The 27,391-nt window shown below is 38.8% G+C and overlaps 1 protein-coding gene across 19 annotated transcripts in view; it reads right to left on the bottom strand.

The window, feature by feature from the left end:
• The window catches only part of BPTF (bromodomain PHD finger transcription factor), a 56,965-nt gene extending 34,018 nt beyond the window's left edge, over positions 1–22,947 (bottom strand). For 13 of the 19 annotated variants that reach the window (XM_075044277.1, XM_075044281.1, XM_075044268.1 and 10 more), the window contains exons 1-5: positions 22,056–22,946; positions 8,966–9,788; positions 1,690–1,913; positions 767–967; positions 51–239 (exon numbers count right to left, since the gene is read on the bottom strand). In XM_075044277.1, the coding sequence (XP_074900378.1) occupies positions 51–239; positions 767–967; positions 1,690–1,913; positions 8,966–9,788; positions 22,056–22,695 (2,077 nt within the window). In that variant the 5' untranslated portion in view covers positions 22,696–22,946. Of the gene's footprint in view, positions 1–50; positions 263–766; positions 968–1,689; positions 1,914–8,965; positions 9,789–22,055 lie in introns of those variants that run through there. The other 6 variants (XM_075044267.1, XM_075044270.1, XM_075044278.1 and 3 more) reach the window with 4 other exon arrangements.
• Between the last annotated feature and the right edge of the window lie 4,444 nt (positions 22,948–27,391).

Here is a 27,391-nt window from a genome sequence, read left to right as displayed (position 1 = left end):
TTAACAGATTCCCCAAATTACAGAGGCATTGGTAACAGTGCCTTCTGTACCTGAGAGTTCCTGAGGGAGCTCTGATGCCACCTTCTTCTCTGCCACGTTGTTGCTATCAAGGGTTTCTGACTGACACCCCATTGCGTTCTTCCCTTCAGAGCAACTAGTCTCTCCTGCAGAAGGATTTGTGTTGTTGTCATCAGTGCTTGATGTCACAGAGTTACTTTTATCCCCAACGACTGTTGCCTCTATAGTAAAATGCACAACAAAACTTTAGGGATATTTTTTAGTATGTCTTAGGATGTCATTTGGCATCGTCCATAGAAAGCAACTTCAGCAGCTTTGTTTGTCTGTTTGATAATGCTGAAAAACATAGAGCTTTTCCCACCTTTTTTTTCTTTTGCTACGAGATAGTATTGTCTCAGAATCAAAGAACAAACTATTTAATTCTGATGAGGAAAACAATGTTAAAAATGTTGTAATATTGCTTACTACAAACACGTTGATCATAACCTGTAAGTGCCACCTGTACCTCAAGCCAAGGTGTCTACAAGCTAGCTGTATTTAACTTGAAAAGTAGGAAAATTGGAGAAATTACTTAACAACAAATATACAACCACAAAGGAACTGGCAAATATCACCTATTATTTAAAAAATAACTTATAGAATCATACAAAAAAAAAAGTAAAATCACATTAAGAAAGAAATGGGAGGATCTTAACTAAAGATTAACTTTACTTAAATGAAGCTGCTAAAGAAACCGACTGTGCTTTACCTTCTGTTTTCACTTTTTCTGCATCTTGCTCATTGGGTGTTTCCTCAGTTTTATCTTGGTCTCCAGATTCTTCCTTGCCTCTCTCAGCATCTGCCTGGTCATTATCAACGTCACTTTTGGTCTTTTCTGCTTCATCATCTGCTGTGTTTTTATCTTCCACTGTTTCTCCTTTTCTTGCTCTGATAATGTCCAAAATTTCATCTACAATAGAAAGTACGTTGTCATCAGTAAAGAACAAACCACCGCCTACAGAGACACTGAGCAGAAATAACATAAATACTACTTCTGCTCAATGAGACAAAAGATAACTTCCAAATTCTTACCGCTTTTCCCCACTTAGCAGAAACAACTCCAAAGATTTAATTATTGATTTCTCCAAGTTATGCATTTATATAGTGATGACTTAAATAAATTTTTAAACCTGAATATTTAATCTTCACATCTTCCCTAGAACCAAAGTTCAAACCTTCAGATTTATATTGCTATTTATTGGTCCAAGGTAGATAAATTAAGATGGTGGGCAACTGCAGAGAAGATATGCATTCTTCCACATTTTCCATAATATTGGAGCTCTAATATTTTTTGCCACTCTAACTCCCATTGGATTGTTAACTGTTTATGAGGAGTTATATACATACATATATAAAAGACAGTACATCAAGAAACATTTGACAGTCAACACAGCTCCACTCCAACATCTGGAATGATCACAATCTGGCACACCCTAAGCATATCAAGAATCTGACTCATTCAGGACATCCTGGAATACATGTTACATAGTCCTACAAGAAGTCAGCACTACATAGCCATGCTGGTACCTGCATGAAGCTTCTCCATCAACTTCTATAAACTTCTTTTAGTAAAATAAACAAGTATTTGATTCAAAGTGCAACATCTATTCCCATTAAACAAAATATTCTTACCATTTGCTGCAGAAAGGAAAGACTTGTTGTTGCCCCTTGCTTTATTAGTAAGGTCTTCCGTCACATCCATGTGCCGATGAATTTCTTCACGCATTTCTTCCAGAGTTTTGCATAGGTCAGCTTCCCAGTAATCTTTGTCTAGGCATTCAATTAACTCTGCCAGCTGGATCTTTGTGCTATAGTACCAGATTTTCTTATCCTTCTCACTTTCTGAATCTTCCTCTCTGAAAGAGTATTTAAAAAATGTTAATTTTAAAATATCTGGGCAAATGACAAAAATTGGTATCAGCCTAGTTTTTGCAGAGAACTATTAAATGCCAGTACCCGAGCGTGAACAAACAAATCACATGAGGACAGTCATATGCACCCAGTTTAGTATCCAAATACTCCCTTCTCATTTCCCTCCCTTTCTTCATCCCCTCAGAAGTTCTCATGACAACTTCCTCAGGAAAGCTTTTGAAGAGTATCCTTAAAACTGGTTTGTCCAATCTGGCAACAAGGTTTATTTTCATTACATTTACTATTACTGTAACCAGTAATCTACTACTAAGTCCCAAACAATTTGCAAAAGAGGGCATGGCTCCAGAATCCATAAAGGGCAGTGTTTCTCACTGCATATTCAGGAAATAGCAGTTAGGAAATTCAAACCATAGAATGTGACATTCATAAAATATTTTACATTAGCATCTCTATGGCATTCACCTGTGAGAGCACCAGTAAGGGACAAAAGAATCACAGTATGATCCTTTAAAATAGCAAGGGATTTCCATATTTTTTTATCTGGGCTACTCCACGACACCATGAACCTAAATAAAACTACTGGAGGACCACAGTGTCAAAAGCATCTCAACAGGGCCACCAGACACAAGTGAGCTCCATAAACATCTCAGGTAACAGGCTCTCGCAGAGTGCTGGAGAGCACAAAGAGGACGCTTCAAGTGGTTCTGCAGAAGGCTGCTTGGTTTCATTTTGGCTTGTTAGGTCCTGTTCAGCAGCAGCAGCCAGATCCAGGCTGGCTGTGGGCAGGACCGCTCATTTCCGCAACACACCCCAGCACTCCCAATACCGTCAACACCGCATGGGGTGTCACAACGATTTATCAGCCTGGCCTTCATGTGGAAGAGGAGCTAAACTACTGCTACACTTGTGCTACCTGTAAAAGCATTACAGACTTATGGCTCACCAATAATCCTAAAGCAAGTCGTCAATAGGAATGAAAAGCTGACTGTAGTTTGAAAGATCTACCCTTGGAAGGTTTGTTTTGTGTTCCTCTCTACTGGCTGCCTCCACATGGCTTATACATTGAAGATGGTAAAAACTGGCCTCAGATATCCAGAAAGTCAAACCGCAAGGCAACTCGATCATCATCTATCTACTATTTTCCACACTCTATTTACGAAACAACTGTAATATTTGCGACTCAATCAGAATACTACTAAAGTGTTATGAAGTTAATAATGGCAACATTACTCAAAATTCAACTACTAATTTGTCACAATCAGTACTACAAAACAGAGTTTTGGTTTTGATGATAAAACCTGGCGTATTGCAAAGAAATACTATCATTTCCTCTCATAAAGGCCTCTGTTCATGAAAAGTAACTAATTCTACTTTACCCATTTACTCCTCTAGGCTACCAGTAACTTTCCATTAGTTTTAACAGGTTCGCATGGTTAAGTTTGGCAAGTTTTCTCAGGAAGACCGCCCACATACTACACATCAAAAAGTAACAGCTGAACACTGACAATCATTTGACTCTATGGAATATTCTATGCCTGTAGACTTCCACGTTAAAGAAAAATTATTATTTAAACCATGTTTCCTCTAAACCAAGAAAGTTATTTATTAACAATAATAGGAATGGCAGCACCTTTATTATTGTTTGTTAACAAAAGGCACAGAAAAGGAAGATAAAGGCAAACACCCAAAAACTAAGATGGAAGGGGAGATGAGAATGCAAGAATACAGCTTTATATAGCAAGAGGAAAGAAAAGGACAAAACAAAATGCTTAACTAAAAAGGGCAGGGAAAAGTATGCCTTCTGAATTTTCCGTGGCAAATGACCAATGGAAGTGGTGAGAGCAGGATACTGGCAGAGCAGCAATTGTAAGGCTGCTCTGCTCCTTACAAACACAACCGCAGAATATAATGCTGTTGCTAAGTTTATACTTTAATTATTTCTTAGCTCACCAAAAAGGAAACTTTAACCTTTCATTTTGAACCCCTAGCTCATTACACAATTATTTGCTAGATAGATATGCCATTTATACATCTTCTTATGTGACCTAGATATGCAACAATACGAACACTTTATATATTCCATGATGTAAGGCTGTGCTAGTACCCATTTGCCAGACAAGCAGCTCAGGCATAGAGGCTTGTACACCTTGCTTGAATTTCAATGGTGATAATCCAAGTGTTTTCTTCTTTTTCCACTGTCTCCTCCCATTTAGCAAATCTGAAACTGCTACAGCTATGCTAATGCATCCAGGGTGCGTATGTATGTCACCTTAAAATCGCAAGAAGCATCTGTCTCTTCCTTTCCCATCAGCTCTTCCTATTCTAGTGTTACAAGGTTCCATTGGACTGAAAAGCAATTAACTGTTATCTTCAATTTCCCTATACAACTCAAGAAAAAGCCTTCAGTACCAGCAAAGGTATGCTATATTACAGGCCAGTAAAACCCAGAGGCACACTGTGAAGAATCAAGATACTAGACCGCAAAGAGAGAATATTCTGCAGAAGGCACTTAGAGCTAATTAATCTTTCCATGTATGATTCTGTCCTGCTTTCAGCTGGGATAGTTAATTTTCCTTCTAGCAGCTGGTAGAGTGTTATGTTTTGGAATTAGTATGAGAATAATGTTGATAACACACTGACATTTTCAGTTGTTGCTAAGTAATGTTTAGTCTAAAGTCAAGGATTTTTCAGCTTCTCATGCCCAGCCAACAAGAAGGCTGGAGGGACACAAGCAGTTGGGAGGGGACACAGCCAGGACAGCTGACCCAAAGTGGCCAAGGGGGTATTCCATACCATGTGACATCATGCCCAGCATATAAACTGGGGGGAGTTGGCCTGCAGGGAGAATCGCTGCTCGGGAACTGTGAGTGGTGAGCAATTGCATTGTGCATCACTTCCTTTGTATATTCCAATTCTTTTATTAGTATTATTGTCATATTATTATCATTATTATTTTCTTCCTTTCTGTTCTATTAAACTGTTCTTATCTCAACCCATGAGTTTTACTCCCCCCCCGATTCTCTCCCCCATCCCATTTGGTAGGGGAGAAGTGACTGAGCAGCTGCGTGGTGCTTAGTTGCTGGCTGGGGTTAAACCACAACAAATTTGAGTCCCACCCATTAAAGAACTGCTCAGGTAATAATCTAGAAATGGACAATGAGGTTATACAAGAGTATTTGATTTCCCTTCTACTTCAATTTATATAGGGTTTTGAGCACAGAATTTGTCTTGAATTCAAGGCTATCACAAACCTTAGTAAAAGAAGTTAAGGAATTAGCATTTTGACAAAAGCACAGACAAAAAATTAAATGTCACAAGCTTGCTGTTATGTATGCTTACACAAAATTCATATTTGGTCAGACTTCTTTTCAAGATTCAGGTGTATGGAGGTGGAAGCCTTGGAGTGCTTATTACCGCCTCACTAACAGTCGAAGAACTACCACAGAAAGCATTCTATGTGATGCACTTTGTCAAAGTTAGTTAAGATTTAAATTAACAATTAAAAGGTTTAAGCTGACTTTCCCTGAACATCTTCTTGTGTTAGCTAAAGGGACACTGCTTTTACCCTTTGAAGAAATCAGAGAGGCTATCACAAAAAGAAGATGGAAAGATGCAAGTCTACACAAGGACCAATTCCCAATGTTTTTCTCTGACAAGCCAGACAGATTTGCCAGCTTGGTGCTGGAGAGGTCTACTTAAGTCTCCAGGGGAGTCAGTTGAGTCACATACACTAAGTGAGGCCAAGCAAGGGAGAAAGAATCACAAGACTATTCCCTACCTCTTTCAGCCTCCTTCACTGCCAGGAACTGTTCACTAGCAGGCTTTAGAGGCAAGTTTTAAGACTGATAAAAATAACAGCATGGAAGATGCTAGAAACTTGCAAGTAAAGTAATAGCAAAGCAGATACATCCCCTCCTGAATTCCATGCTGATACAATTAGAAACTGAAGAATTCAGTAAATTTATTAAACTAATCCATTCAAATGAAGATCTGAAACCTTTTTAATAACTTGTAGAAAATAGAGGAGGACCCACTAAGAACATAAACAGTGCGACAAATCCTGCAGAATAAAAGCTAAAACTGTTTTTGACCATCGAGGAAGATACATACAACTCAGGAATAACAATTTGTGTCTTATTTCTGCTATCAACATGAAAGTCAACGAATATTTCATTATCTTCTTTCATATACATTTGACAAATCCAAAGCATTTCAATATTTCTAGAGAGAGAACTCATTTAGTTCATCAGCAGTTTACTAGGAGAATACAAGTCAAAGTCCTATATTTCCTGACTTGTTAACCTGCAGAAATAACCTTCACAAGCAAAACAAATGCAACTGACCCAGAGACCTAATTCTAAATTTGTTAACGGCTTAAAACAAGAACAAAATTAATTTTCTCTTGCCCCCCCCTTTTTTTTTTAAATCTTGTTGATGTTTGCTAATGGGAATGTATGAAAGGAGACCTCCTCAGTGTCCACTTTTCCATCTTTGTAAAACAGAAGAGGTGGAAGAGAGAAACAAAACCACAATGATGGGCTTAAACTAGGCTTATTACCCTCAGCAAGTGATGACCATGGAAATAAAAGTATCAGTGAGTAACAACAAGTCTACAAAACCCTTTAGAAGATGGCAAAAACAATTGTACGATTGATTTATAACATTTGTAAGAGGAGAAGGGAGAATAAGTAAAAAATCCTAAAAACCCCTTTGAAAAACAAAAAACCCGCAAGTACTTAGGATTTCTGTTCTCTAATCCCCCTGGGCAAGATTTCAAGTCGGTGTTCGTGCAGATTATTTTTAGATCTATTAGTTTCCTCTGATATATTTGATCACATGGCATTGGTAAACACACTCTATTCATCTCAATAAAGTTGATATGTTAATATCATTTCATGAGTGTCATGTTTTACCATTTGGCAGTTATCCTTTAAGTTATCCTTCAGTTATCCAAGACATCAGGTGTGGTTTGATCTCGTTCAGTATATATATGCAAAATGGTTGGGTTCGCAATACAGCATGCTTACTGAATCTAAAGGGCATTAAAAACTTAAAGTACACAGTTTAATATCTATGTGAATTATTAAAGTTGTATTTTCCTGGAATTTAGTTATGTAGTAAATACTTCTGTCCCCTTATGAAGTGGCTTTAGCATAAAGTTTTAAGGCACATTATGCATAAGTTTAATTATGTCAAAGTTCTATGAAAAGTCTAGTGGAATTGGTTGGTTCTGTACATCCCACACTGCACTGTTAAAGAGTACTGCTGCTGCAGATCTACCAGAAAAACTGTCTATCTGTTTTTTCTTCTGATTCCATCGGGAGGATTTGAAAAATTTTTAATCCAAACCACATACTTCAGAAAGAACTCATTTTGGAAGCATGCACAGGTGCATTTACACTAGCAGGAGGCATGATGTCTAATGGCAACAGGAAGGATAGCGACTAGCACGGAAAGATGTTTCAACCTAGATGATCCACATGAGAACACAAAAGAAAGTCAGGAAACAATTAATGGATGAACTGCATTTCTTCTTGTCTTTGTAAACACAAAAATATTTTTCTATTTATGTTTTGAAATGTTTTAATCGCTATCGAAAAATCAGTAAAATGGAAAATCCAGTAAAAATTTTCCTTTTACTGTATTGTTTACAGTTCTCATCTATTTTGACTTGAAATGGAATACTGATTGATGTATTTTCTCTTCAAATAAATCCCAATTAAGATACAAAGCTTACATTCATAAAACTTAGTTTATGATTTCTGAAACAAATAATTTGCCTACTAAACTCCTAACAGTACTTGACACTACTGTGGCATTTATAACCCGGAGAAACTAAAAATAATCAAACATGGACTCTTTTTTTTACAAGTGTGGAAGAAGAACACAGGAAACAGAGCAGCGATAATACTTAATGCATCAGCTAACAAAACATTAGAGAAAGAGCACTATATTTTAAAGGACTAAAACAAGTCCTTAGAAGCGTCTTGTTTGCAAGACGTAACACCATCAACAGTCCTCAAAATGCCTTTTAAAGACACTGGCTAATATCTTAACATTCACTGTAATCTGTTTTGTATGAAATTCTGTTAAGGTATCCAGCTGTGGCTTATTTTCTCTATAATACTGAATGGAAAATTGTACTTCAAGAAATCTAGTAAAATCTCTTTATTTTTCCTAAGTTAACAATACCATTGATTCCACTTAAATACTATTTCTCCTCCATTATGAGAACAATTACACAAGAACAGTCTTTTATAAGAAAAAACAGTCTTTAGCTATTTTCCTGTGAAAAAAGTAGAAGTATTTTTGTAATTTCAGATTCAATTTTTCAGGTAAAAAAACAGGGCACAATGCCCTCACTAACAAGGGTTTGATTATTCTTAATGTTTTGAGATACATTAGTATCTCAAGACCAACCAGTAACAGGAAATTGTGTTAAACATACAAAGTAGATCACCCAAAGACAGGCATTTCTTGCTATTTTGACTTCGTTTACACCTATAGAAGTGTTCACATACAACACTTTCTGCATTTCTAGTTAATAGATATGGTGAATACCTTTAAGTGCCTCTGAAAGTCTTAGCTTCAAAGGCAGACCATCAAACCAACACCAGTATCTAACAGCCAAATACTATCTAGGCAGGTGATAGTAACTGAAACTAGTGTCCTATACACCACGTGATCACAAAGAGAGTTTAACTACCTTTAAGTAACTTCTACAAGAAACTGGAGAGTTCTCATTAAAATTCCCTTTTTCTTCCTCACATTCATGTGTTTTAGGCACATAAATATTAAGCCGGAGGCACTGGGTTTCTTCCCCTTTTTTATATACAGATCATGAGAATACTTATTTTGGAGAAAACCGATGGATTAATTACACGGTTTTTAGAAATCTACTTACAAAACAGCAAGCAATAGTCTTATGTAAAGAAAAAAACGTTTTAAGATGGCAACAATAACTTACAGAATATATTAAAAACACATTCAATGCAATATTATTGTTCAGAAAATACTAAATTATTAGTTTACTTACATAATGATTCTTCTGTTCAGGAACCAATATTTTCGTCTATGCCTGTCATATCCAATAGGTTCATGTCGAATGTATGGTTTATTTTTTTGGATTTCAGCAACACAGTCAGTTACTCCGGGCACCTTATGTGCTACGCAGACCTCACACTGCCATTCATCTTCTGGTACCTCTTCAAGAGGTGGTTTCACGCACTCCAAATGGTACACAGCTGAACAAGTTTCACAGCAAAGCAAATCCCCAAGTTTGTGACAAACCCTACAATGATCATCATACTGAATAACACCTTCTGACATTAACTCTTCACGTGCAATGTTTGTTGTAAGAAACTGATCCACTAAGAACTGCAGAACTTTGATTTTATTCTCTACTGGTCCATAAGGATAGTCCTCTGTCTCTTGGTAAGGAAGAACATGATGGTATTCCTTGTCACTCTCACAATATACCCGCAGAACCTCTGGCCACGTCATTCCATCTATGAAATACAAAGTGGAATTAACGCTATCTTTGAGGTCAGCAGGTCCAAAGGTAGTATTTGAAGTGTCTTCTTCACGTAAAACTGCTTTTAAAAGCACTATATGCATCTCAGCCATAAGTGTGCACTGCTCTTGACTTACCAGAGCAGCACAGAAGTCCTCAAAACGAAAAGGAGAGAGGCGTAAAACAGTGCCAAAGTTCCTTAGTACCTCATAGATGGCAATAACATTCATTATATGCTCACTAGGCACCATTAAGTCCTCTGAGGATTTAGGAAACTCCAAGGGTGGGATATCTTTTTCTTCCAATATTGGAGAACGAGGACGATGCACTCTTTGTCTTCTCCTACCTGGAATAAAAAACAACAATAAGAATTTTGCCATTCACAGGTCAAAATGTTTAAACACCTATCATCAATGACTGCGTCAAACTTTCTAAACTATCGCAAACTAAGGATTCACATCTTCACAGTTACATAAATATGGTAATTTAGCTAATAATCTTATACTTTAATAAACAGTATGAAAATAAATACACAAGATATCTGAAGTTTTGCTTTAGTCACAGCAGTTGCATTTTCCATATAATATACATCTATTCAATCTTTAAAATGACATCTAGAATTTTAATTGTTTAAATTAGTTAAAAAACCATTTCCCTCAGCCAAAATATTAATTTAGAAATTTTTCCCATTTTTATTCAGCATGACTAGTTTATCATTCCTTCTTGGAATTTCAACTTTAAACTTGAAGCATCAAGCTTCAAACAACAGATATTTTGTATTAAAATATTGCAGGCTATTCTCCTGTCCAGCAATAGTATACAAGAAAGATTATTTCAAGCAGATGTCCTGGGACATCAATTTCAAGCAAATTAAAATGCAAAAGAGCACCTAAATCACTTTGTCCACTGCTTTCTAACTAGAATATTTCTCCTGGATACCTACAAGCCAGAAACAAAAGTTAAATGTGATGTTTTACGAAAATGTTTCAGGAACTCCCAATTTTTCAAAAGCAGCAAACAAAAAAAACATGCCTGTGCTTCAATAAAACAGGAGAGATATCCACAGAATGAGAAGGAGGTAGAATTATGGACAGAAAAAGACTAATACAAAAAGCTAATCTGAAGAGCTGTTTCACTACCTAAAAGAAAAGACACTGAGCGTAATTAAATCAGTCTCAGATGCTAATTCAGGTGAGATGCTAACTTTCTTGCATTTAATTCCACTATCCTTGATGCTGAGCAGAAGGAAAAACAGAAGAGGAGAATTCCTGTAAATGGCACTACTAGACAGATGAAATATTTCAATCTTCTATCGAAGTAACGAAACAGTATCCAGCTAAATGCAACTACTTTGCAGCTATCAGTTAATGTATTAGGATGCACTCATTAAACCTACTTCCTTTTTTTTAAAAAAACCCCAAACTTAATCAAGTTTAGACAATCTCATAAACTAATCATAAAACAATCATCTTGGTTTAAAACCAAGAACTGAGATGAAAACATTTTTAGGTCCTCTGGAAAGCATATTAAGATTCTGGTCAACAACTAAATTTTGTTATTATCAATTCTACACAGAGAAGTGGTCGGCAGGATACAATTTATTCACAGAGAAAATCCAAAGGAAAAATGAAGCTGTCCGTAACAGCAATTTCATATGCACACTCTAATAAAAAGTGACACATATTATGCATTGTGTGATCCGAGACTAAAGAGTGACACAACCAGTATCCTGGAATTTTAAATTTCACATTAATAATTTTTGGATCAAATTCTGTGCATAACAGCGCCCCCCCCCCCAACTGGTTCAAGAAAATTAAGAGATAAAGTTCCAGTTATCTTGGACGTTACCATTAAGAGGAAAAGGTTCTCTGTTTGTTGCATTTGTTCAACTCACCCTACTCCCTCCAATACTCCCATAAATACAGGATATAAGTCTAATGGGGGTGGGAAAGTCCTGCTAAGGCAGGCAGATACCCAAAGACAGATCCTGTTGAATCCCAAACCACCATCGTTAAAACTTTAATGCACTGATAAGGGAAAAAAAAAAGTTACCTAAAAGAAAAGCTACCTTTAAGAAACATCTTGATGCATAATAGACAGTTTGCCAAATGATTCCAGAAGAAAAATAAATCAGTCACTGAGCTAGTATGGCAAGATGACACCAGATACATCTCTCCCTCTCAAATTTTAAAGAATGAAATCTTATGCAACAAATTAGACACTCTGAAACAATATAGAATATGAACTGCCAGATGTTTCCATTACAGAAGCAATGGGTCAACATAATCTGCGTATAAAAATAAATTTCCAAGTTTAGTTAAGTTTGAGTTCTGACTGTGGAAAATGAAAGAATGCTTGTATGACTGTCTTCCAATATGCTCCTGCATAAATCAGTGGAAAATGTTTAATCATGGCAAACACACAAAAACACAGGAGTTTCACAGCCAGGCACAAAGCAAGCATTCTTACAGCAAGAAATATCTAGATTAAACCCAACTTTTCTACCATCATGATCCAAAATCATACATGCATAAACCAGAGTTGGTTTAATTAAAAGACCCCAAAGCAAAAAACACACGTGCGCACTCACAGATTAAACTACTTTAGGGTCCTGAAGCTTCCTTCAGTATTGCAGGACACCATAGGACTAGTCCTAGTAGGCAGTCATGCAAGACAACAACACTACAGAACAGATATTCTGAAATCACTAATGGTCTTCAGAGAGTCCAAATATCACAAAAAGCTGGCAGAGCTATAAACTATGAATCTTTTCCGTGTTTGCAATTGTAGCAGAAAAACACGTCTGTCACACAGTAAAGCCATAAAAGAAACAGCCCTTCAAGAAAGCAAGCAGCAAGAACGATAACCCTGGTTTACCTAAATTAATCAGAAGTGACAAACCCCCTGCAGTAATTTCAGGCAAAGATAAACTAGAATGAAGGAACACTGCTGAAAGAAGCAGACTCCTTATTTCCTCTCATTTGTTGAGATCTTCTACTCTGAGAACAAAATTCTAATGTCCTGTGCATTGCTTTTAACCTTCACTGAAAAAAACCAGACTCCCCATATACCACTTTTGTTGATGTCTCTTTCACTGGAGATAAATGCTGGTGTTTTTGTTACATCAAAATAACAGGCGAAGCAAAAAAAGAATCTTAAAACAAGGCATTCCTAATATTTTCTGAAAAAGTTAAAAACGTTCCCTAACACTTCCTCTTACAAAGGAAGCATATTGGTACAATTAGAGGTCTAGAATAAATATGTTGTCAGGACACAAAGTATGTCACAATCCCATAATAAAGAATTGTACTTTGGGGCAAGTACAATGTAACCGTGTAACTGCACTATTCACACCACTCTTCATTTCTATTTAAATCAATTTACATATTTTCATGTTTGCTTTGGTATAAAGTACAGAAATTTCAAAACTAACTGTAAAACTAATAGTTTAGACGGTAAGAAAAACCATATGCATTATAAAATATATGCTTCATTTGTCCACTACTTTGTGTTATGCCTCATGGTATGCAGCAGTTACTATATCGTTTCACTCCACACTCCCAATTCATACTGTAAATCACACACCACATCTCAAGAGCTCAAATCGTTTCTCTTTTAGGACACCAAACTGCTTTGAACAATTCTGCACTGCATATAATCTGGTTTCCAGATTCCTTAAAAAAGGGAAGTATTCAAAGATGCAGAATACTTTAGAAAGAAGTGGTACCCAGACATATTTTTTTTTAATGACTTGGTGGCATAGTATGTCAAATCTTTCTACCTTTTTTTTTTTTCAATTTCACTTTCAATTTGTTGTTGGTATTTACTGTACCCAGGTTGAACAGAACTTGAAGTCAAGAAGAGAATCACAGTGTGTGATTTGGAAATTCAGAAATTCCAAGCAATTTGTGCTTAAACGTATTACTGTTTGATGCATCAACTGCAATCTCAAGAAACACTCCAAATACCTTTGAACCCCCCCAAACCAAACCAACAAAACCAAGCAGTCTAATCTCCAGTGAAAAAGATGGACATTCTCTGCCAAGGTGCCCATAAATCTTGAAGCATTCTAAACAACTGTTGAACTTAAAAGTGTAGGCCAATTGAATACGACATAATGATGTCAAAGTGCTATAGTCTCTGTTTTGAGTTGAAATTTTTGTATTCTACTGGTTGAGTGGATAATCCCCTCCCTTGCCACTAGCTCAGACAGCTGAAGAAAGGCAGTTTTGACTCCAGGCTCATTTGCGATTCTCATAATAACAATTTCTTCATTGCTAATTATCTGCAGTGTGCTGACAACCCATACAGCTCACACTACTTACAAGCAGTTTCAACTTCTGTGAAGGTTTTTGAAGATCACAGTTCATGTTTACCCAACTGTTCTTCATATACACAAAAAAATCCCTCAAATTTTGAAAAAAGTTTTCCTACAATAAATGTATCCAACTTTCCAAGCTCTTCACTTTCAAGGAAAATCTCTTTTCTACAAGGCAAATTGTCCAATGCTTGAATCTGACATTCACTGGCAGACAAAAAACCCCAAGCCCCAAAACCAAACAACTTTGGTCTCTTCAAACATTTATATGTTCAAATTATTTTATTTTACTTTTAATTATTTTAGAGATTCTGGGATTTGACAACTTGTTTGTTGGGTGGTTTTTTTAAAATTTTTTTTTATTTGTTGTCATTCGTCATGGATTTTGCCCTCCACAGGGAATTTTCAGTACTATCTGTGAGAAGAAGTGTTAACTGAAATTTAATTAAATTTAATGACCTCAATTTAAATATTTAAGAGAGAAGTGCAAGCTTGTGTAGACTATACAATTGATGATTACACAATAACAAAGTTATTTTGATTTGGGACCCTACATATGTGCACTACATTAATATGTATTTCAAATAATATACAAAGTGAAATAGTGTAACAAATTCAGTGCAATGACCACATTGAGCAGTCAACACAATTACACTGTTGCTCTCTTTCCTTAACTTTGTATTACTACATCACCTACTGCCATTAATATTTTTCAATTTATCTTGGTACAGTTTAAATAACTTTGGAAAAATCATTTCTATAATTTGAATAATTTCTCATTTGTGGAAATCTCTTCTCGTAGCAGCACTTTTTTTTTTCAGTAGAAAATGCAATATGTACTACTTTGTATCAAACAAAACACATCAAGAGGATTCCAGAGCAGGTGTATCAGCAGGAGTTACTTCTTGTTTAAGCACCACCACCACCTGACTGACTGGACTTTAAATTGAATCTAGATGTATCTACTCTCAATTAAAGAAAGTCAATTTACTCATACTGAAGTTTCCCAAAATAGACTTAAGTTTTATTACATGTAAATTGTATACTTCTAAGATCGTTTCTGCATATTAACCAAATCCCTGAATCAAATTCCACCTTCAAGTTTGACCCCGTACAAAGAGATAAAATGTCCACTTCTATGCCATTCAAATTCCATAGCTTTATTTGGAAGGATAAATTGATCTGCCAATAGCCTTCTGCTGCCACGATTGGACTATTTACAGGATCCAGATCATCTTGAGTGTCTCAGCATTATACTTCTATCTAGCATACACTTCTTTTAAATCACATTCCTTCACTAGTTGTCTCCAAAAGTGATGAAGTAGTCTGCAATGGTTGCCTCTCCCTATTTTGAATTCTCTAGTTGAAGAGCTGCCTGTAATTAAGATTAAAGAGTAAACAATTTTATTCACATAGCACATTTAATTATAGATATTGATAATTATAGTCTACACTTACCATAATCTATTAAAATAATTTATATTACAAATATTTAAGCAAAACACACTAATGATACTTGAAATAATATGAAGTTACTGAACTGAAGTAACAGGCTGAGCACCCAAAACCAGAATTTAGTGAAGCACTTAAAAAAAAAACCAAACTCTTGTTTTGTGTTTTTTTTTTTTTTTTAAGTTTCCATCTATTCAACCTATTTGGTTCAAATGCTGACCCTTTCAAAACTTAGAAATGGAGTATAAAAGGACCAAAAAGCTTGTCTCCATTTTCATTCACAGAAATGAAGAAGAACAGGGAAAGTCACATCTATACCTTAACTCTTTACCACAAGAGGATATGGAACTTAAAAATACTTTAATCATCTTTAACATATCTTCTGGTTTATGTAGACAATTTTAAAACAGAGTATCTAAATGAACTACTTACACCAATGTCCAGAATACAGAAAGGTTCTACTATGACTAAATAAGACTTTCATGCTCTTTGTGCTTTAGTTGTATTCTAATTACCATGCCCATGTAGCCTAACAAAAATGACAAAAATCCGGTTTTGCCTTGTCTCACTTGTTACATATCCCTTCACTCCAGATGTACAGTACTGGTAAACATAGCCTTTCAGCCAAACATATTTCAAGTAATGGACTGGTGGATGGAGGTCCTACATAACTAATACTCTGCCAGAACCACTGTCTTGTTTAAACAGGGTGAGAGTGGTAGCTGCACTGGTATGACCTAAAAAATAAACACTGGTTCCAGCATTTCTTGATTAGAAAGCTTGCAACTGGTCTCATTTCTCTTTAAACTTTCCCTTCCTCATAATTTCTCAGCACTTGGGCACTAAGACTCCAGCTTAGAGTTCCTGTTCACAGTTGCAGTGGAGACAAACTTGATAGAGTATAGGGGAAAGAAAAGACAGACCAACGAGTTTCAGATACATCAGTGATCTGTTATGGAGGGGGGGAATATAAAACACACACCCCACAGGTGCATTTCACAAAATTGACACCAGCAAGTGAAAAGACTTCAAATTTGCCTCCATAAGAGATAAATATTTGGCTTCAAGTTCCACAAGTCAAGTCAAACTACACTACTCTTACATAAAAGTCCATCTTCAGTAAAATAGAACTGGGTTGGCTTTGTTTTCCACATCATGAATCACTACAGAAACTTCTCAACATAAAGACCAATTGGCAGTTATATGATGTCCTGAAAGCATGAGTACTCCTTAGAGAACATGCTGTCTCCTATGTTTTCCTTCCTCCTGGAAATTTTGGCCTTTGACTACCCTCCTAAATTCAATAAGACTGTCCTGTTTTTGTTTGGTTTGAATAAACATACAAGAATCAGACATTTGCTGTCCCACATTACTGCTTTGCACCAGGCAAGTATCAAATGAGAATGTACAGCAACACACAAGTTCTTGTTAGATATCACTGAGAAAACTGAAAACATTGATGAAAATGCATAAGAGAAAATTTTTTGTGTTTTTTGATTTCTTTTTTCCTTTTTTTTTCTCCACAGGAGAATGCATAAACTGAATGTAGCTACATGTTTGTCACAGCAATATCCAAACTGGTTCCTTAATTAAAAGTCAACCTCTTGAGAGAGCATTTGCTCATCTTACACCATAGAAGAAAAAGCAGTAAAATGAATCAGTTTAACATAAAATAAGAATATATTATGAAAAGCAGTACCAAAATAGAAAAATCCAAATCTTTTTCTTGGGATGGGCCAAAATTAAAGGCTTTGACTTATACAAAAAATTTTTTTCCCTTTAAAAAATGCCAACATGACAATCAACATGTTTTAATATTCACAAGTCAAATAGTCTCTTCCAGAAAAATTTTCTCAAGAATAAGATGCATTTGTAACTACTTGTAAGTGCAGCTCCAATTTGAATATTGCTCTGCAACAATCGTACCTAACCTAAATTTATTTATTTTGCCTGGAAAAAGAAAGAAAAAACAACCAACAAACCAGATTAAACTTAAAATTTAACCCAACATTAAAAATGAGACATTCCAAGCACCACAAAAGCTTTGGAAGTTGAAGCACAAACAAAAAAGTAACCGGTAACTAGACTAGATCTTGAGCGCACCTTCCTGAGAGCCCTCATATCACAGAAATTCTTAACATGCTCCTAAGTTAAGTGTGACTACTGCCTTGCATTGCACAAAACCAGGTCTTTATGTTCTTGAAAAACTGTTTAAAAACTTTAAAACTTTTGGCTGTTTATTTTTTCAGTTTGTACACCTGCCAGTAGTACACTTCTAAATCAACTAATGTTCTCTACTGATTTTACATTAAGAATTTAATTTCTCAACATTAGGGCCATCAGTACACTCTCAGTAGGAGCCAGGAATACAACTCCCCCATATTCTAAGGTATCATTTTAACATCTGGATAACTAATGCAAGACAAGTAGCAAATAAGATCCCACATTGTCATTCTCAGAAGTACTCAGAGGCACAACCCTTTTGTGCCTAGGACGCAGGCAAAGAAAAGTAGCACTAACATAATGATTTTCAGGAACATCCTGACAGATTTCTTAGTTGGGGCACACTCAGGGTAAGTTGTAACTAATTTCAGAAGTTAGTGAGCCCTGAAAGCCAGCCCCAATCTAAAATCCACATTTATTCACCTAACACCAGTTCTATGCAATACAATAGTCGGCTATGGAATTTTACTGCAGACCTACAAAAAAAGTTTGCACAATCAACTCATTTGCAGTACATCAAATTATTCTACCTTTTACAACATACATACTTTGATAACGGTACAGTATTTGCTGCACAGAGTTTCTTAGATGACTAAAGTGACAAATGCTCTCTTCAGATAAACAGCAAATTTGCATGTCAGTACAACAGAATCAGCCACAGATTTACTTGTCTGGCCTTCTACACAATTTCTTTGCTAGGACTGTCCTACATTTTTGATGACTGGCATGATGAACTTGTGATAGTTCCTCTAGAGTAGAAATCAAAGTTCAGACTACTAACTGGTAAAATAAAAGCATGCCAGATTTAATTTAGAGAACAGGGTACCCTAGGTAAGATGTTTGGGAGGCTGGTAAATCTTCTCATATGACAGACAAAAGAGGTTGCATATCTTACTGTCATATCTCAATGTCTCCACTTAAACAGTTCTTCAAGAGCATGAAAACGTGTTAAGATATAAAATTTCTACAGACACAAAATGCAGCACCTCGTTTCCAACTAAATTCTTTCACTCCAAAAATAAAAGCACACTGGTGAAGTAACTGGTTAACAGAAGTGATGGTCAATCACTGTAAATGCTCACAGACTAGCAAAATCATCTAAAAATTTTATTAATGTACTTGTAAGACAAATCTTTTGGCTCACAACTCTACTGTTGTGCATTTGCTTGTTAGACAGACTGATGATTATCTCAGCCAAAATCTAGATGTATAACTTGTCCTAAAGCTAGTTTTCCAAGTTTTTGACAAAAAAAAGAAATAGAAAAAAATGAAGGACTTCTAGGCATCCTGATTAAATCCTTCTTTTAAAATTCTGCAATGTATGGAATATACTTGGTATCTATAACGCAATTGTGACAAGCCTAAAGTAGAACTTGGAGTGGACAGGTAATGGCAAAAATGTTTAGTGATACAAGATATAAAGGATACCTATCCTACAAGTACATCTACCTTCTGGGGATACAGACAAGAGAGAAGGGACATTACTCACACACACGAAATCCCTCTACCAAAAGTCTGTCCAGCAGAAGAAAAAGCAACGATAAACGTCATATGCATTCACACAATAAGTTTTCACTGTACCATTTTTAAGTGTTACATCAAAGGCATTTTACCATTCCTAAGATTTTGCTTCTTTAAATACTTGAATAATAATATAGTAAAAAACTACTCCTACATTCAAGTTCAAGATATATCATAAACTTCCCTGCTGAGCACAAAATTGAGCCTTTCTTGGCTAGAGACATAGCATTGTGATCTTTTAATTCATTGTTCAATGCAAGTTTGAAAAAACTTGTAAAAAGTCTGTCACCCATTTAAGTGGGATGTGATTTATGTGTAAAATCTCGGTTGGTAGGAGAGTTTGACTGGGATTGTATTCTTTTTCAATACCCTGCTCTCAAAAAAAATAAACTCTTCAGCCCCCAAGACTACATCCTGAAAGTGGCAGTGATTCAGGCTACACGTGATTGAGGGAAGGTAAGTAGAGAAACATCATTCATCATCCCTTCTAGTAGAAAAAACCCAGCGGGCACTGCACGATTCTGTCAGGGGCTAGTTTAAAACAATAGAGGAGAGACTCCTTCAAGCCCTCCAGTTAACCACAGGAACTTTGTCACTGTATATTACAACTTGTCAGTTTGAAGACAAATATATGAAAGAAAAAACACTGTATCTAAACATAGCTAAAGACGAATTCTGGCTCAGCATGCACCTGAGTCAAAGAGCACTGGAGCCCATGAAGGAACTCTGGAGACATATCCCTCTATGCTTGCCCTATTCTTAACACTATTCTCTGCACTGGCTACTGTCAGATAAAGAGATATTGAGGTTAGGTGAATCTTTTCCTTGCCTATTAATGCTGTTCTAATGTCAAGTATCTCTTCCTGGATTATGATAAGACTAAGATTTCAATTAGTGCCACCACTGCGTAGCAGTGCTCACAACGTAGATATTTGTTCAGCAGAAACAAGACAGAGCTGATTGAATGAAAAGTTTGTACTTTCTTTGCAAAAGGGCAACAGCATATCTGGGAGAGAGGGAAGGAGGGAGGGAGACCTTTAGGCAAATACTGAACTAATGACAACTGCCAGTAAATTGCCAAAATAACACCACAGATGTTTAACTCTCAAATACTCAGTATTAAAAAAAAAAAAAAGGCACATAAGGATGAAAATGCTTACACTTAAACTTATCTTTAAAAAGTTAACTGAAGTTACCCTGACCAAGTGAGAAATAAACATGTAAATTATCAAAATGGTTTCTGATACACCTAAATACCATGTAAAACCTGTCTACACTTGCACAACAATGCACACAGAGGTATCTTGTTATTTGCCAAAACACTCAAGTACATTTCAAAAATTGAATATACCCATACTCTGTAGAATTAATTTTAAACCTGGATGCTCACGTAAAAAATTATTTTCCTGACCTAGCCAATTAAAATCATAAAAATATTCTTTCCCTGACAAAAGCCGTGCCCCCTCCGCCCCCCAGTAATAAAAATTAAAGTTACCACAACTAAGCAGAAAATGAAGAGTTAAAAGTCAAGGGAGTACTTCAGAGTTTTTGTCTTCTGTGAAGCCAGACCTCAGTCTTTAAAGTAATAAATATTCAAAAATTTCAATTTGATTGCAGGACATCCCTGCAACAGGTAAACTAACACCTTAAAAAAAGTATCTCTAAATTAAATTCATTTAGTAATGCACGTACTTATTTTGATTCATTTAGGTTCCTGAGCATATGGATATAGATTAAAAAATATATAGAGAGACATACAGAGTTTTTTAAAGGACTATTATGAAGTCACATAATGAGCTGATACCATTAACTCACCAAAATAAAAACAAATTACACATTTAGTAGGCAGTGCTTCCCCCTTTTTAAAACTCATCAGCTAACTACTCAGAACTACACTCGTTTTTTAATTAAGATGCAATGCATTTACATCAACAACCTGTTTCTCCCCCCTTCCAAATTGGCCAAATACTTGTACAACAGCAGTGTCTGTTACCCTGTAGCCCAATTCAGAAACACTCCTAGGTTATCCCTGAGTTTAACTACTCTCCTGGTTCAGACACCTAAAAAATAATAATAATAATAAAAAAAAAATCCTAAGCTTGAACTCCTTTCTGGAATGAATTCAAATAAATCCAAAGTACTTAAGTTTAGATAAAAGAATTTTTGAAGCTTGAAACCCACATGGTTAATGAACTAATTAAGGACAAACAGAAGTGCAGGCCTTAAAAATTTGAGCCCAAATTTGCCACTAGAGGTTAAAAAAAATTTAAAAATCACAATTATGTTTAACGAGTTTTAACCCCACTATGAGTTTTAAAGGTTGCCATATCTTAAGATAAATGCAGTATTTAAACCCAAGACTTCTGACTCAACCTCCACCTTTTAATCTTTGTGTTTAACTAAAACTAGGTTTACACCCTTGCAATGAGGCCCTGTGCACTTTTCCCCAAACTATAACAATGCAATCTCCATTTTGAACAATGCACCTCATTTCCCTCCTTGGAAAGCTAGTTTTGTCTTAAAGCCAGTAAATGCTGGATTAAGTTATACCTCTGATTTCAAGACCCTGAAAATTTTCAGTGTTTATGGTTTTTTGGTTGTTTTTTTTTTTAGGCCAGTTCAAGTTGCATATGCTTCCTTTCAACATCAAGTTATATTTGCAAGCACAAGCCATCCTTTCCTGTATATATTTGAAAGGACCTCTTTGCAAGGCATGCATCCCGTTTCCCTTGTTTTTAAATATTAAGTGAACGCTCCGTACACTTTTGACATTGTTTGCAACACGTTCTGGTGTATCACGCATTTCTGCAGTCACCAGAATCTCCATGCATATTTGCAAAGCATCCCCTTGTTACAGCCTGTACTGCCCTCCCTCCCTCCCTCCTCTCAGTGCATGTGTTTGTAAGCATCTCTAACGTTCCCTGCATCCGTGGGGTTGCCAGTCGTTAATTTGCATACCCCTCTCTCCCTGTGAGTGCTTGCAGGCATCCCTTACACACACGCATGGGAGGAAGAATGCGTGCGGACTGTATTTGCAAACCTAGAGGGAGCATGTGGGGTGCCCTCGACTTGTTTTAGTTCATCCCACTGACTCTCTACCTGGGGTGCTGCTGTAGGTGCTGTGGCTCCTGAAGCTGCTCTCAGTGCAATAACTGGCATCGTCTTCATCCTCCATCTCTTCGGGGTAGTCAGAGTCGTCGTCGTCCTCCTCCTCCATTATCTCCTCCTCCTCTTCCTCCTCGGAGTCCTGGTTATCCTCGGGGTCTCCCTCCTCTTCCTCCTCGGACACCATGCTCTCCTCCTCCTCTTCACTCTCATGATCATCGTACACCACTTTGCTGATGCTCCTCCTGGACGAGGCAGCCCTGCCTTGGCTGTTGCAGCTGCCTCCTCCGCCTCCTCCCCCTGCTCCTCCAGCCCCAGCCCTGCCCCTACCCTTACCGCTGCTGCCTCCCCCACCAGGGGTGCTGCTGCTGCCGCTGCCTCCCTTCCTCTTGCTGCCCCCCCTGGGGGAGGCGGTGGCGGGGGAAGAGGCCTGGGCAGCCCCGGCTCCCTTCTGCTTGGGCCCCGCCGTCTCCGCCTGGGCCGAGGTCGCCCACCTGCCGCGGCTGCTGCCCCGCTGCCGGGACCTCAGCCCCCCGATGGGGCCCGCCGGGGCAGGCGGAGCCGGGGAGCTCGCCTGAGCGGTGGCCGCCGCCGGCTGCTGCTGCTTGGGCGGCCTGCCTCGCCGGCCCCGCATCTCTGGGCGCTGGCCGAGGGGGGGGGGGGGGGAAGGGAGGGGGAAGGCAGGCTCGGGAGGGCGCTCGGAGTCCGGACAGGCGGCTACGGGGAAGCTCCCCCCCCTGCGAGGGATCCGGGCCGGGGAGGGGGGGGCCGCCGAGCTGTGAGGGCCGAGGGCTCAATCCGAATTGCCGGCGTCCCGCTCCGGATCGCCACCGGCCGCCATCTTGTTTCTTCGTCTCTGCCTCGGCTCGCTCCGCTCTGACTGGGGGAAGCGGCGGCGGCAGCAGGCCCCGAGCGCCTCACGTGACCGGCCGCGCCCGCCTGCCGCCGCCAGGGGGCGCCGCCACCGCCAGCCGCGAGAGCCATGTTGGAGCCGGCGCGCTGGGGCGGCTCCGCGCTCCCCCCCCCGGCTCCCGCCTCCTCCTCCTCCTCCTCCTCCTCCTCCTCCCCGGCTGCTCCCCGCCGCGCTGTCCGGCCCCTGCCCGCCCCACCGCCGCTCTCCCCTCCACCGGCACGCAGTCTGCCCCCCTCACCCCACCCCAGCTCTTACCGCCACCTGCCACGAGGCGCTGCCCGGCCACCGCCGCCCACCACGAGGCTCTCCCTCAGCCCCGGCGCCGGGCGCTCCCGGGGCGCCCCGCCGCGCTCCCCCGCCGGCGGCTGAAGCTGCGCCACGACCGCCAACCCCCCCCCCCCCCGGGTCCCACTCGGCCTCACCGTCTCCCCACACCTGAATAGCGACGCCCGTTACCGGTCCTCTCTCCCAGAGCCCCCCGGGCTGCCACCCCTCAGCTCCGAGTCCCACGGCTGCCTCAGCCGGCCGCGCACCCCTGCAGGGGACAGCTGTGAGCGCAGGTAGGCGACGGGCTCGGCTCTGCCCTCCCCTCCGCCCCGGGCAGGGGCTCATTACGAGGCTCTCCCCTCCCGCCGCAGCGCCCGCCAAAACTAGAGCCACCAGGTCTACCCCCTCAGGAGAGGTTTCCCTCCTTCACCGCCCTGAGGCAGCGGCCGCCCGCCGCCAGCTTCAAGCAGGCCCCCTTGACCACTGCCATGTTAATCTCTTGCCATGGTTTAAATCGTCACGCACGATGCGGAAATTAAGACCCTCTTACCGCTCACGGTTACCTAGCCAGGGTCGTGATAAAGCAAAGTCGACTGAGGAGATCACATAGGGCCCCGCCCTTTGCATTTTTGTCCATCTACTTTCTCTGAACTGCTGTAGCTGCAGTTCACTACGAAAGGGAGATAGGCTTCACTTATTTTATATTTCTTCTCATTCTCCCGTTTGCAAAGTCCCCAAAGGGATAAAAACCTACAGAAACCAATTGCACGGTTGGGTTTCTAATGCCACCACTTGAATTCAGGGTATCAGTTTCCTGAACAAAAGCAGTACAAACTGAAAGCCAGCCAAAGGCATGCAAACGTCTTGCGCTTCTTAGAACCAGCCCTCTTTCCATTGCTAAATCTACACAGCCGTGGGATCCCTGAGAGTCTGAAGTCTTATTGTTAGCAAGTAAGTACGTTCGCATTTTCATTTTCTCTCAGTCCCTTGCTTATGCTTCTCTGAGGTACGGTGAAATACTGGTCATGCCATAAGCATGCCAGTTACATGTCCAATGTGTAATTTCCATTCTTCTATAGTAATTTTTGAAGTGCCTTTTGTTTGTGAACTTGTTGCTCAGGCTGAGAACCTCATTAAACCCACAAACCTGCCGCAGTGTCAAGCATGCAACAATGTCACAATGGCACCAGGCAGCAGGGTTTAGCCCAATTTGCACTCTTACATCCAGCTTTTTATCTGCATCTCTTTTATATTCAGTTGCACTCTTTTATATTCAGTGGTGCAGCTGCACAGGCTCAGAGCCATGTTCTAGACACAGTATGATACAGACACAGCAACAGTAGTAGACAACATTGCCTAACCCCATTTACACCTTTATACTCAATTTGTGTTCTGAATCTTTCAAAGTTACCTTTAGATTGCTTAGGTCAGGCTAAGTGTTGCAACCTCTTACAAGTTTGCAAAGGATTATGGTAACTCTTTAAATACATGAATATAGGGATACATGTTTTGAGGTAGGTTATTTCAATACCTCTCTCTGTGATCTTGGACAAAACACTTGTGAATTCTGCCATCTATACATTCATTGAGAATCCAGCAGAGACACCTAGTCTATTTTCTGCACTGATACCTACAGAGCCTGTAGCATTATGAGAGTGTTAATATCTCTACTGTGGATTTTGTGTACCTGGAGTAGATCAAAGGTACTAATAATCATTTGCTTTTTAATACTATGAACCAGAATACCTTGTCTCTTAATCCCATCTCTTATTTAAGATTTATCAGTTGTTGATGTGGAAGCGCTTACTGAATAGGACAAAGAATTTTTATTTTATAGGTGGAGAAAGGGATGCATAGAAAGGGATGTTAACTTTCAGGAGTGAGGACTATAAATTAGTCCTTTCCAACACACAGCTTAGCTCAGTACAGAGAAACCAACCATAACCCCTTAACCTACTCACCTACCCATGTCCACTCCTAAGAACAAAACATATCTCCATTAAGAAGCTGAAGTTCCTATTTTGAGTCTGCTGGTATAGTTAAATGAGCGTATTTGTAAGTGAACTGAATACAGCAGGAAAAGGAATTTTAGGTAGGAGGCCCTACACTGCCTCCATACTCAAGACAGATGGAGAGAAAGACTCCTTTCAAAAGGCACTTTGGAGAAGATGAATAGCCTAGTTGTTCCAAGCTGTTGTCTGGATGGGTTGCTTTCTCCAAGGGTAAGGGAAAGAACTCAAGAACCTACAGCTGGATGGCATTAATAACAAGCGAGCATACGCTCTTGCTTAAATTATTGAGCTGCTTTTGTCCAGTCCTTCCCTCCAAATTATTTCATAACATGTATTAGGCATTAAATTCAAGTATTCAGCTCTAGAATCAGTTACATGTACATTTTTAAGACACCAAGACGTTGCTGAATAATGTTAGACTAGAGCTCAGCTGTAGACTAAATTAAGTCAGTCAGGGAAGCAAGGGCATACATGCCTTTTGCTGGTGTAATTCAATATTACCATTTTATTTAGTATAATGAAAACCAAAGCATATCAATATATTGATATGCTGAATTATATTAATATTCAATCACATTATTAGTAAAAATAAGTTTTTAACATCTTATTTACTATTCTGAACGTGTATTAAGTCTATCTTTTCTGAAGGCCTCTGGCCCTAACCATCCATTTTATACTACACCTCATGAAATCTACCATTATGCTTATCTGCCCCATTTTCCCCTATCCCAGATAACCTTTCATTTAGATGAATATTCAATCCTGTAGGTAGCTTATAACAAGTCAGTTTCAAGTGAACACCTAATCAGAATTACAATACAATAGATGCTTATACCTGTAATACCTTCAAAAAGTGTTGCTTTCATAAAACTTCAGTTCGTCACTTTTTTTTTGTAAAGGGACAGTCAAAGCAAATCTAGAGCTAAGATACACTTTGAAATGCTGAAATTCAAGCTGTTTAGAACGAGCAGCATAGATGAGGTTAACTTGAGGTGTTCACTCTTTGAAAATGTCCTTGGAGAAAACAGACACTGATGGAGGCACGAATGTTCTTATTTCCAATTGGAGATAAGTTTTCCTGTCCAGAAAATTAAAAGCAACTACTGCCAGTGCCAAGAAGTACCCCTCTCTATGATTCTTCAGCTGCCCACTGTACTGTTTTTTAAACTTTACTTTTACATACATTTGGTACTGACCTCCGATAACAGTGTATACAACTAGAACATGTCAACTTCCAAAGAGTCTTAACACTTTTAACTGCGTGCAGCTGTTTCAAAGTTGTACAGCCAAAGTCCAATAAGTTATGCACGTAGCACTTCAGCCATAGTAATCTTGCATTCTAGCTCTAGCCAGAGAAAGGTAGATAATACTGTTGTTCATTCTCAGGCAAGTTTAACCTGGCAAAGGTTAAGAAGCCTTTTATTCAAACAATGATTTCCAACACTCTGCTCCAAATCAAACTGGATGTCCCCTCTGTGTCCACTGACATATATGCTTAAGTCAGCACTATCAGAGAAAAATCACTATCCAAAAAGAGAAGTTCTTTTCAGCTACGTTAGTTCTTTGCTCCAACCTAACAGGCAAGATACCATTCTTGCTTTGAGCTGTGCTGGCAGTTACCAGTTGCACGGTCAGCTTAAACACATGTCAAACTCACTCCAAAGTCCACAGCATTAAATTTTACCTGAATGTTATTTTTATGCTCCCCTCCCCTTCCCCCAGAGCTTCAAATGTATATAGGCAAGATTTCAAGAGATGAGTATTTAAAAAGTAGAAACTATCTTGGATGCAACCTTTCAACAACAGAAAGCTTCAAAAATTCCTAAAGCAGCAGTCTTGAAGTACAGCCAATTATGCTGAAATCCACTAACTCGATTCTGCAAGTCTGTGCAGGAGAGCATGCTCTAGAGGAGCAGTCTCTCTGCTTGAGAAAACAGTCATCTTCAGCTGACGGCAACCACTGACATAAAGATTGTAACAAGACATCCTATTAAATAACTGCACTTTGCTTCTTCATTTGAAGAAAGAGTCTAGTTCCTGCTGTATACCTCTTCCTTCTCCCTAGCTGTAGGCAGCTTCTGGGTGCAGGTGGTCTTGTCAGATATGAGATGCATCAAAACAGCTTTAGATGATTGTCA

Source organism: Buteo buteo, chromosome 13 (assembly GCF_964188355.1).
Source record: "Buteo buteo chromosome 13, bButBut1.hap1.1, whole genome shotgun sequence".
Taxonomy (NCBI): domain Eukaryota; kingdom Metazoa; phylum Chordata; class Aves; order Accipitriformes; family Accipitridae; genus Buteo; species Buteo buteo.
The sequence above is the reverse complement of the archived record's forward strand: the minus strand, read 5'-3'. Positions and strand labels throughout refer to the sequence as shown.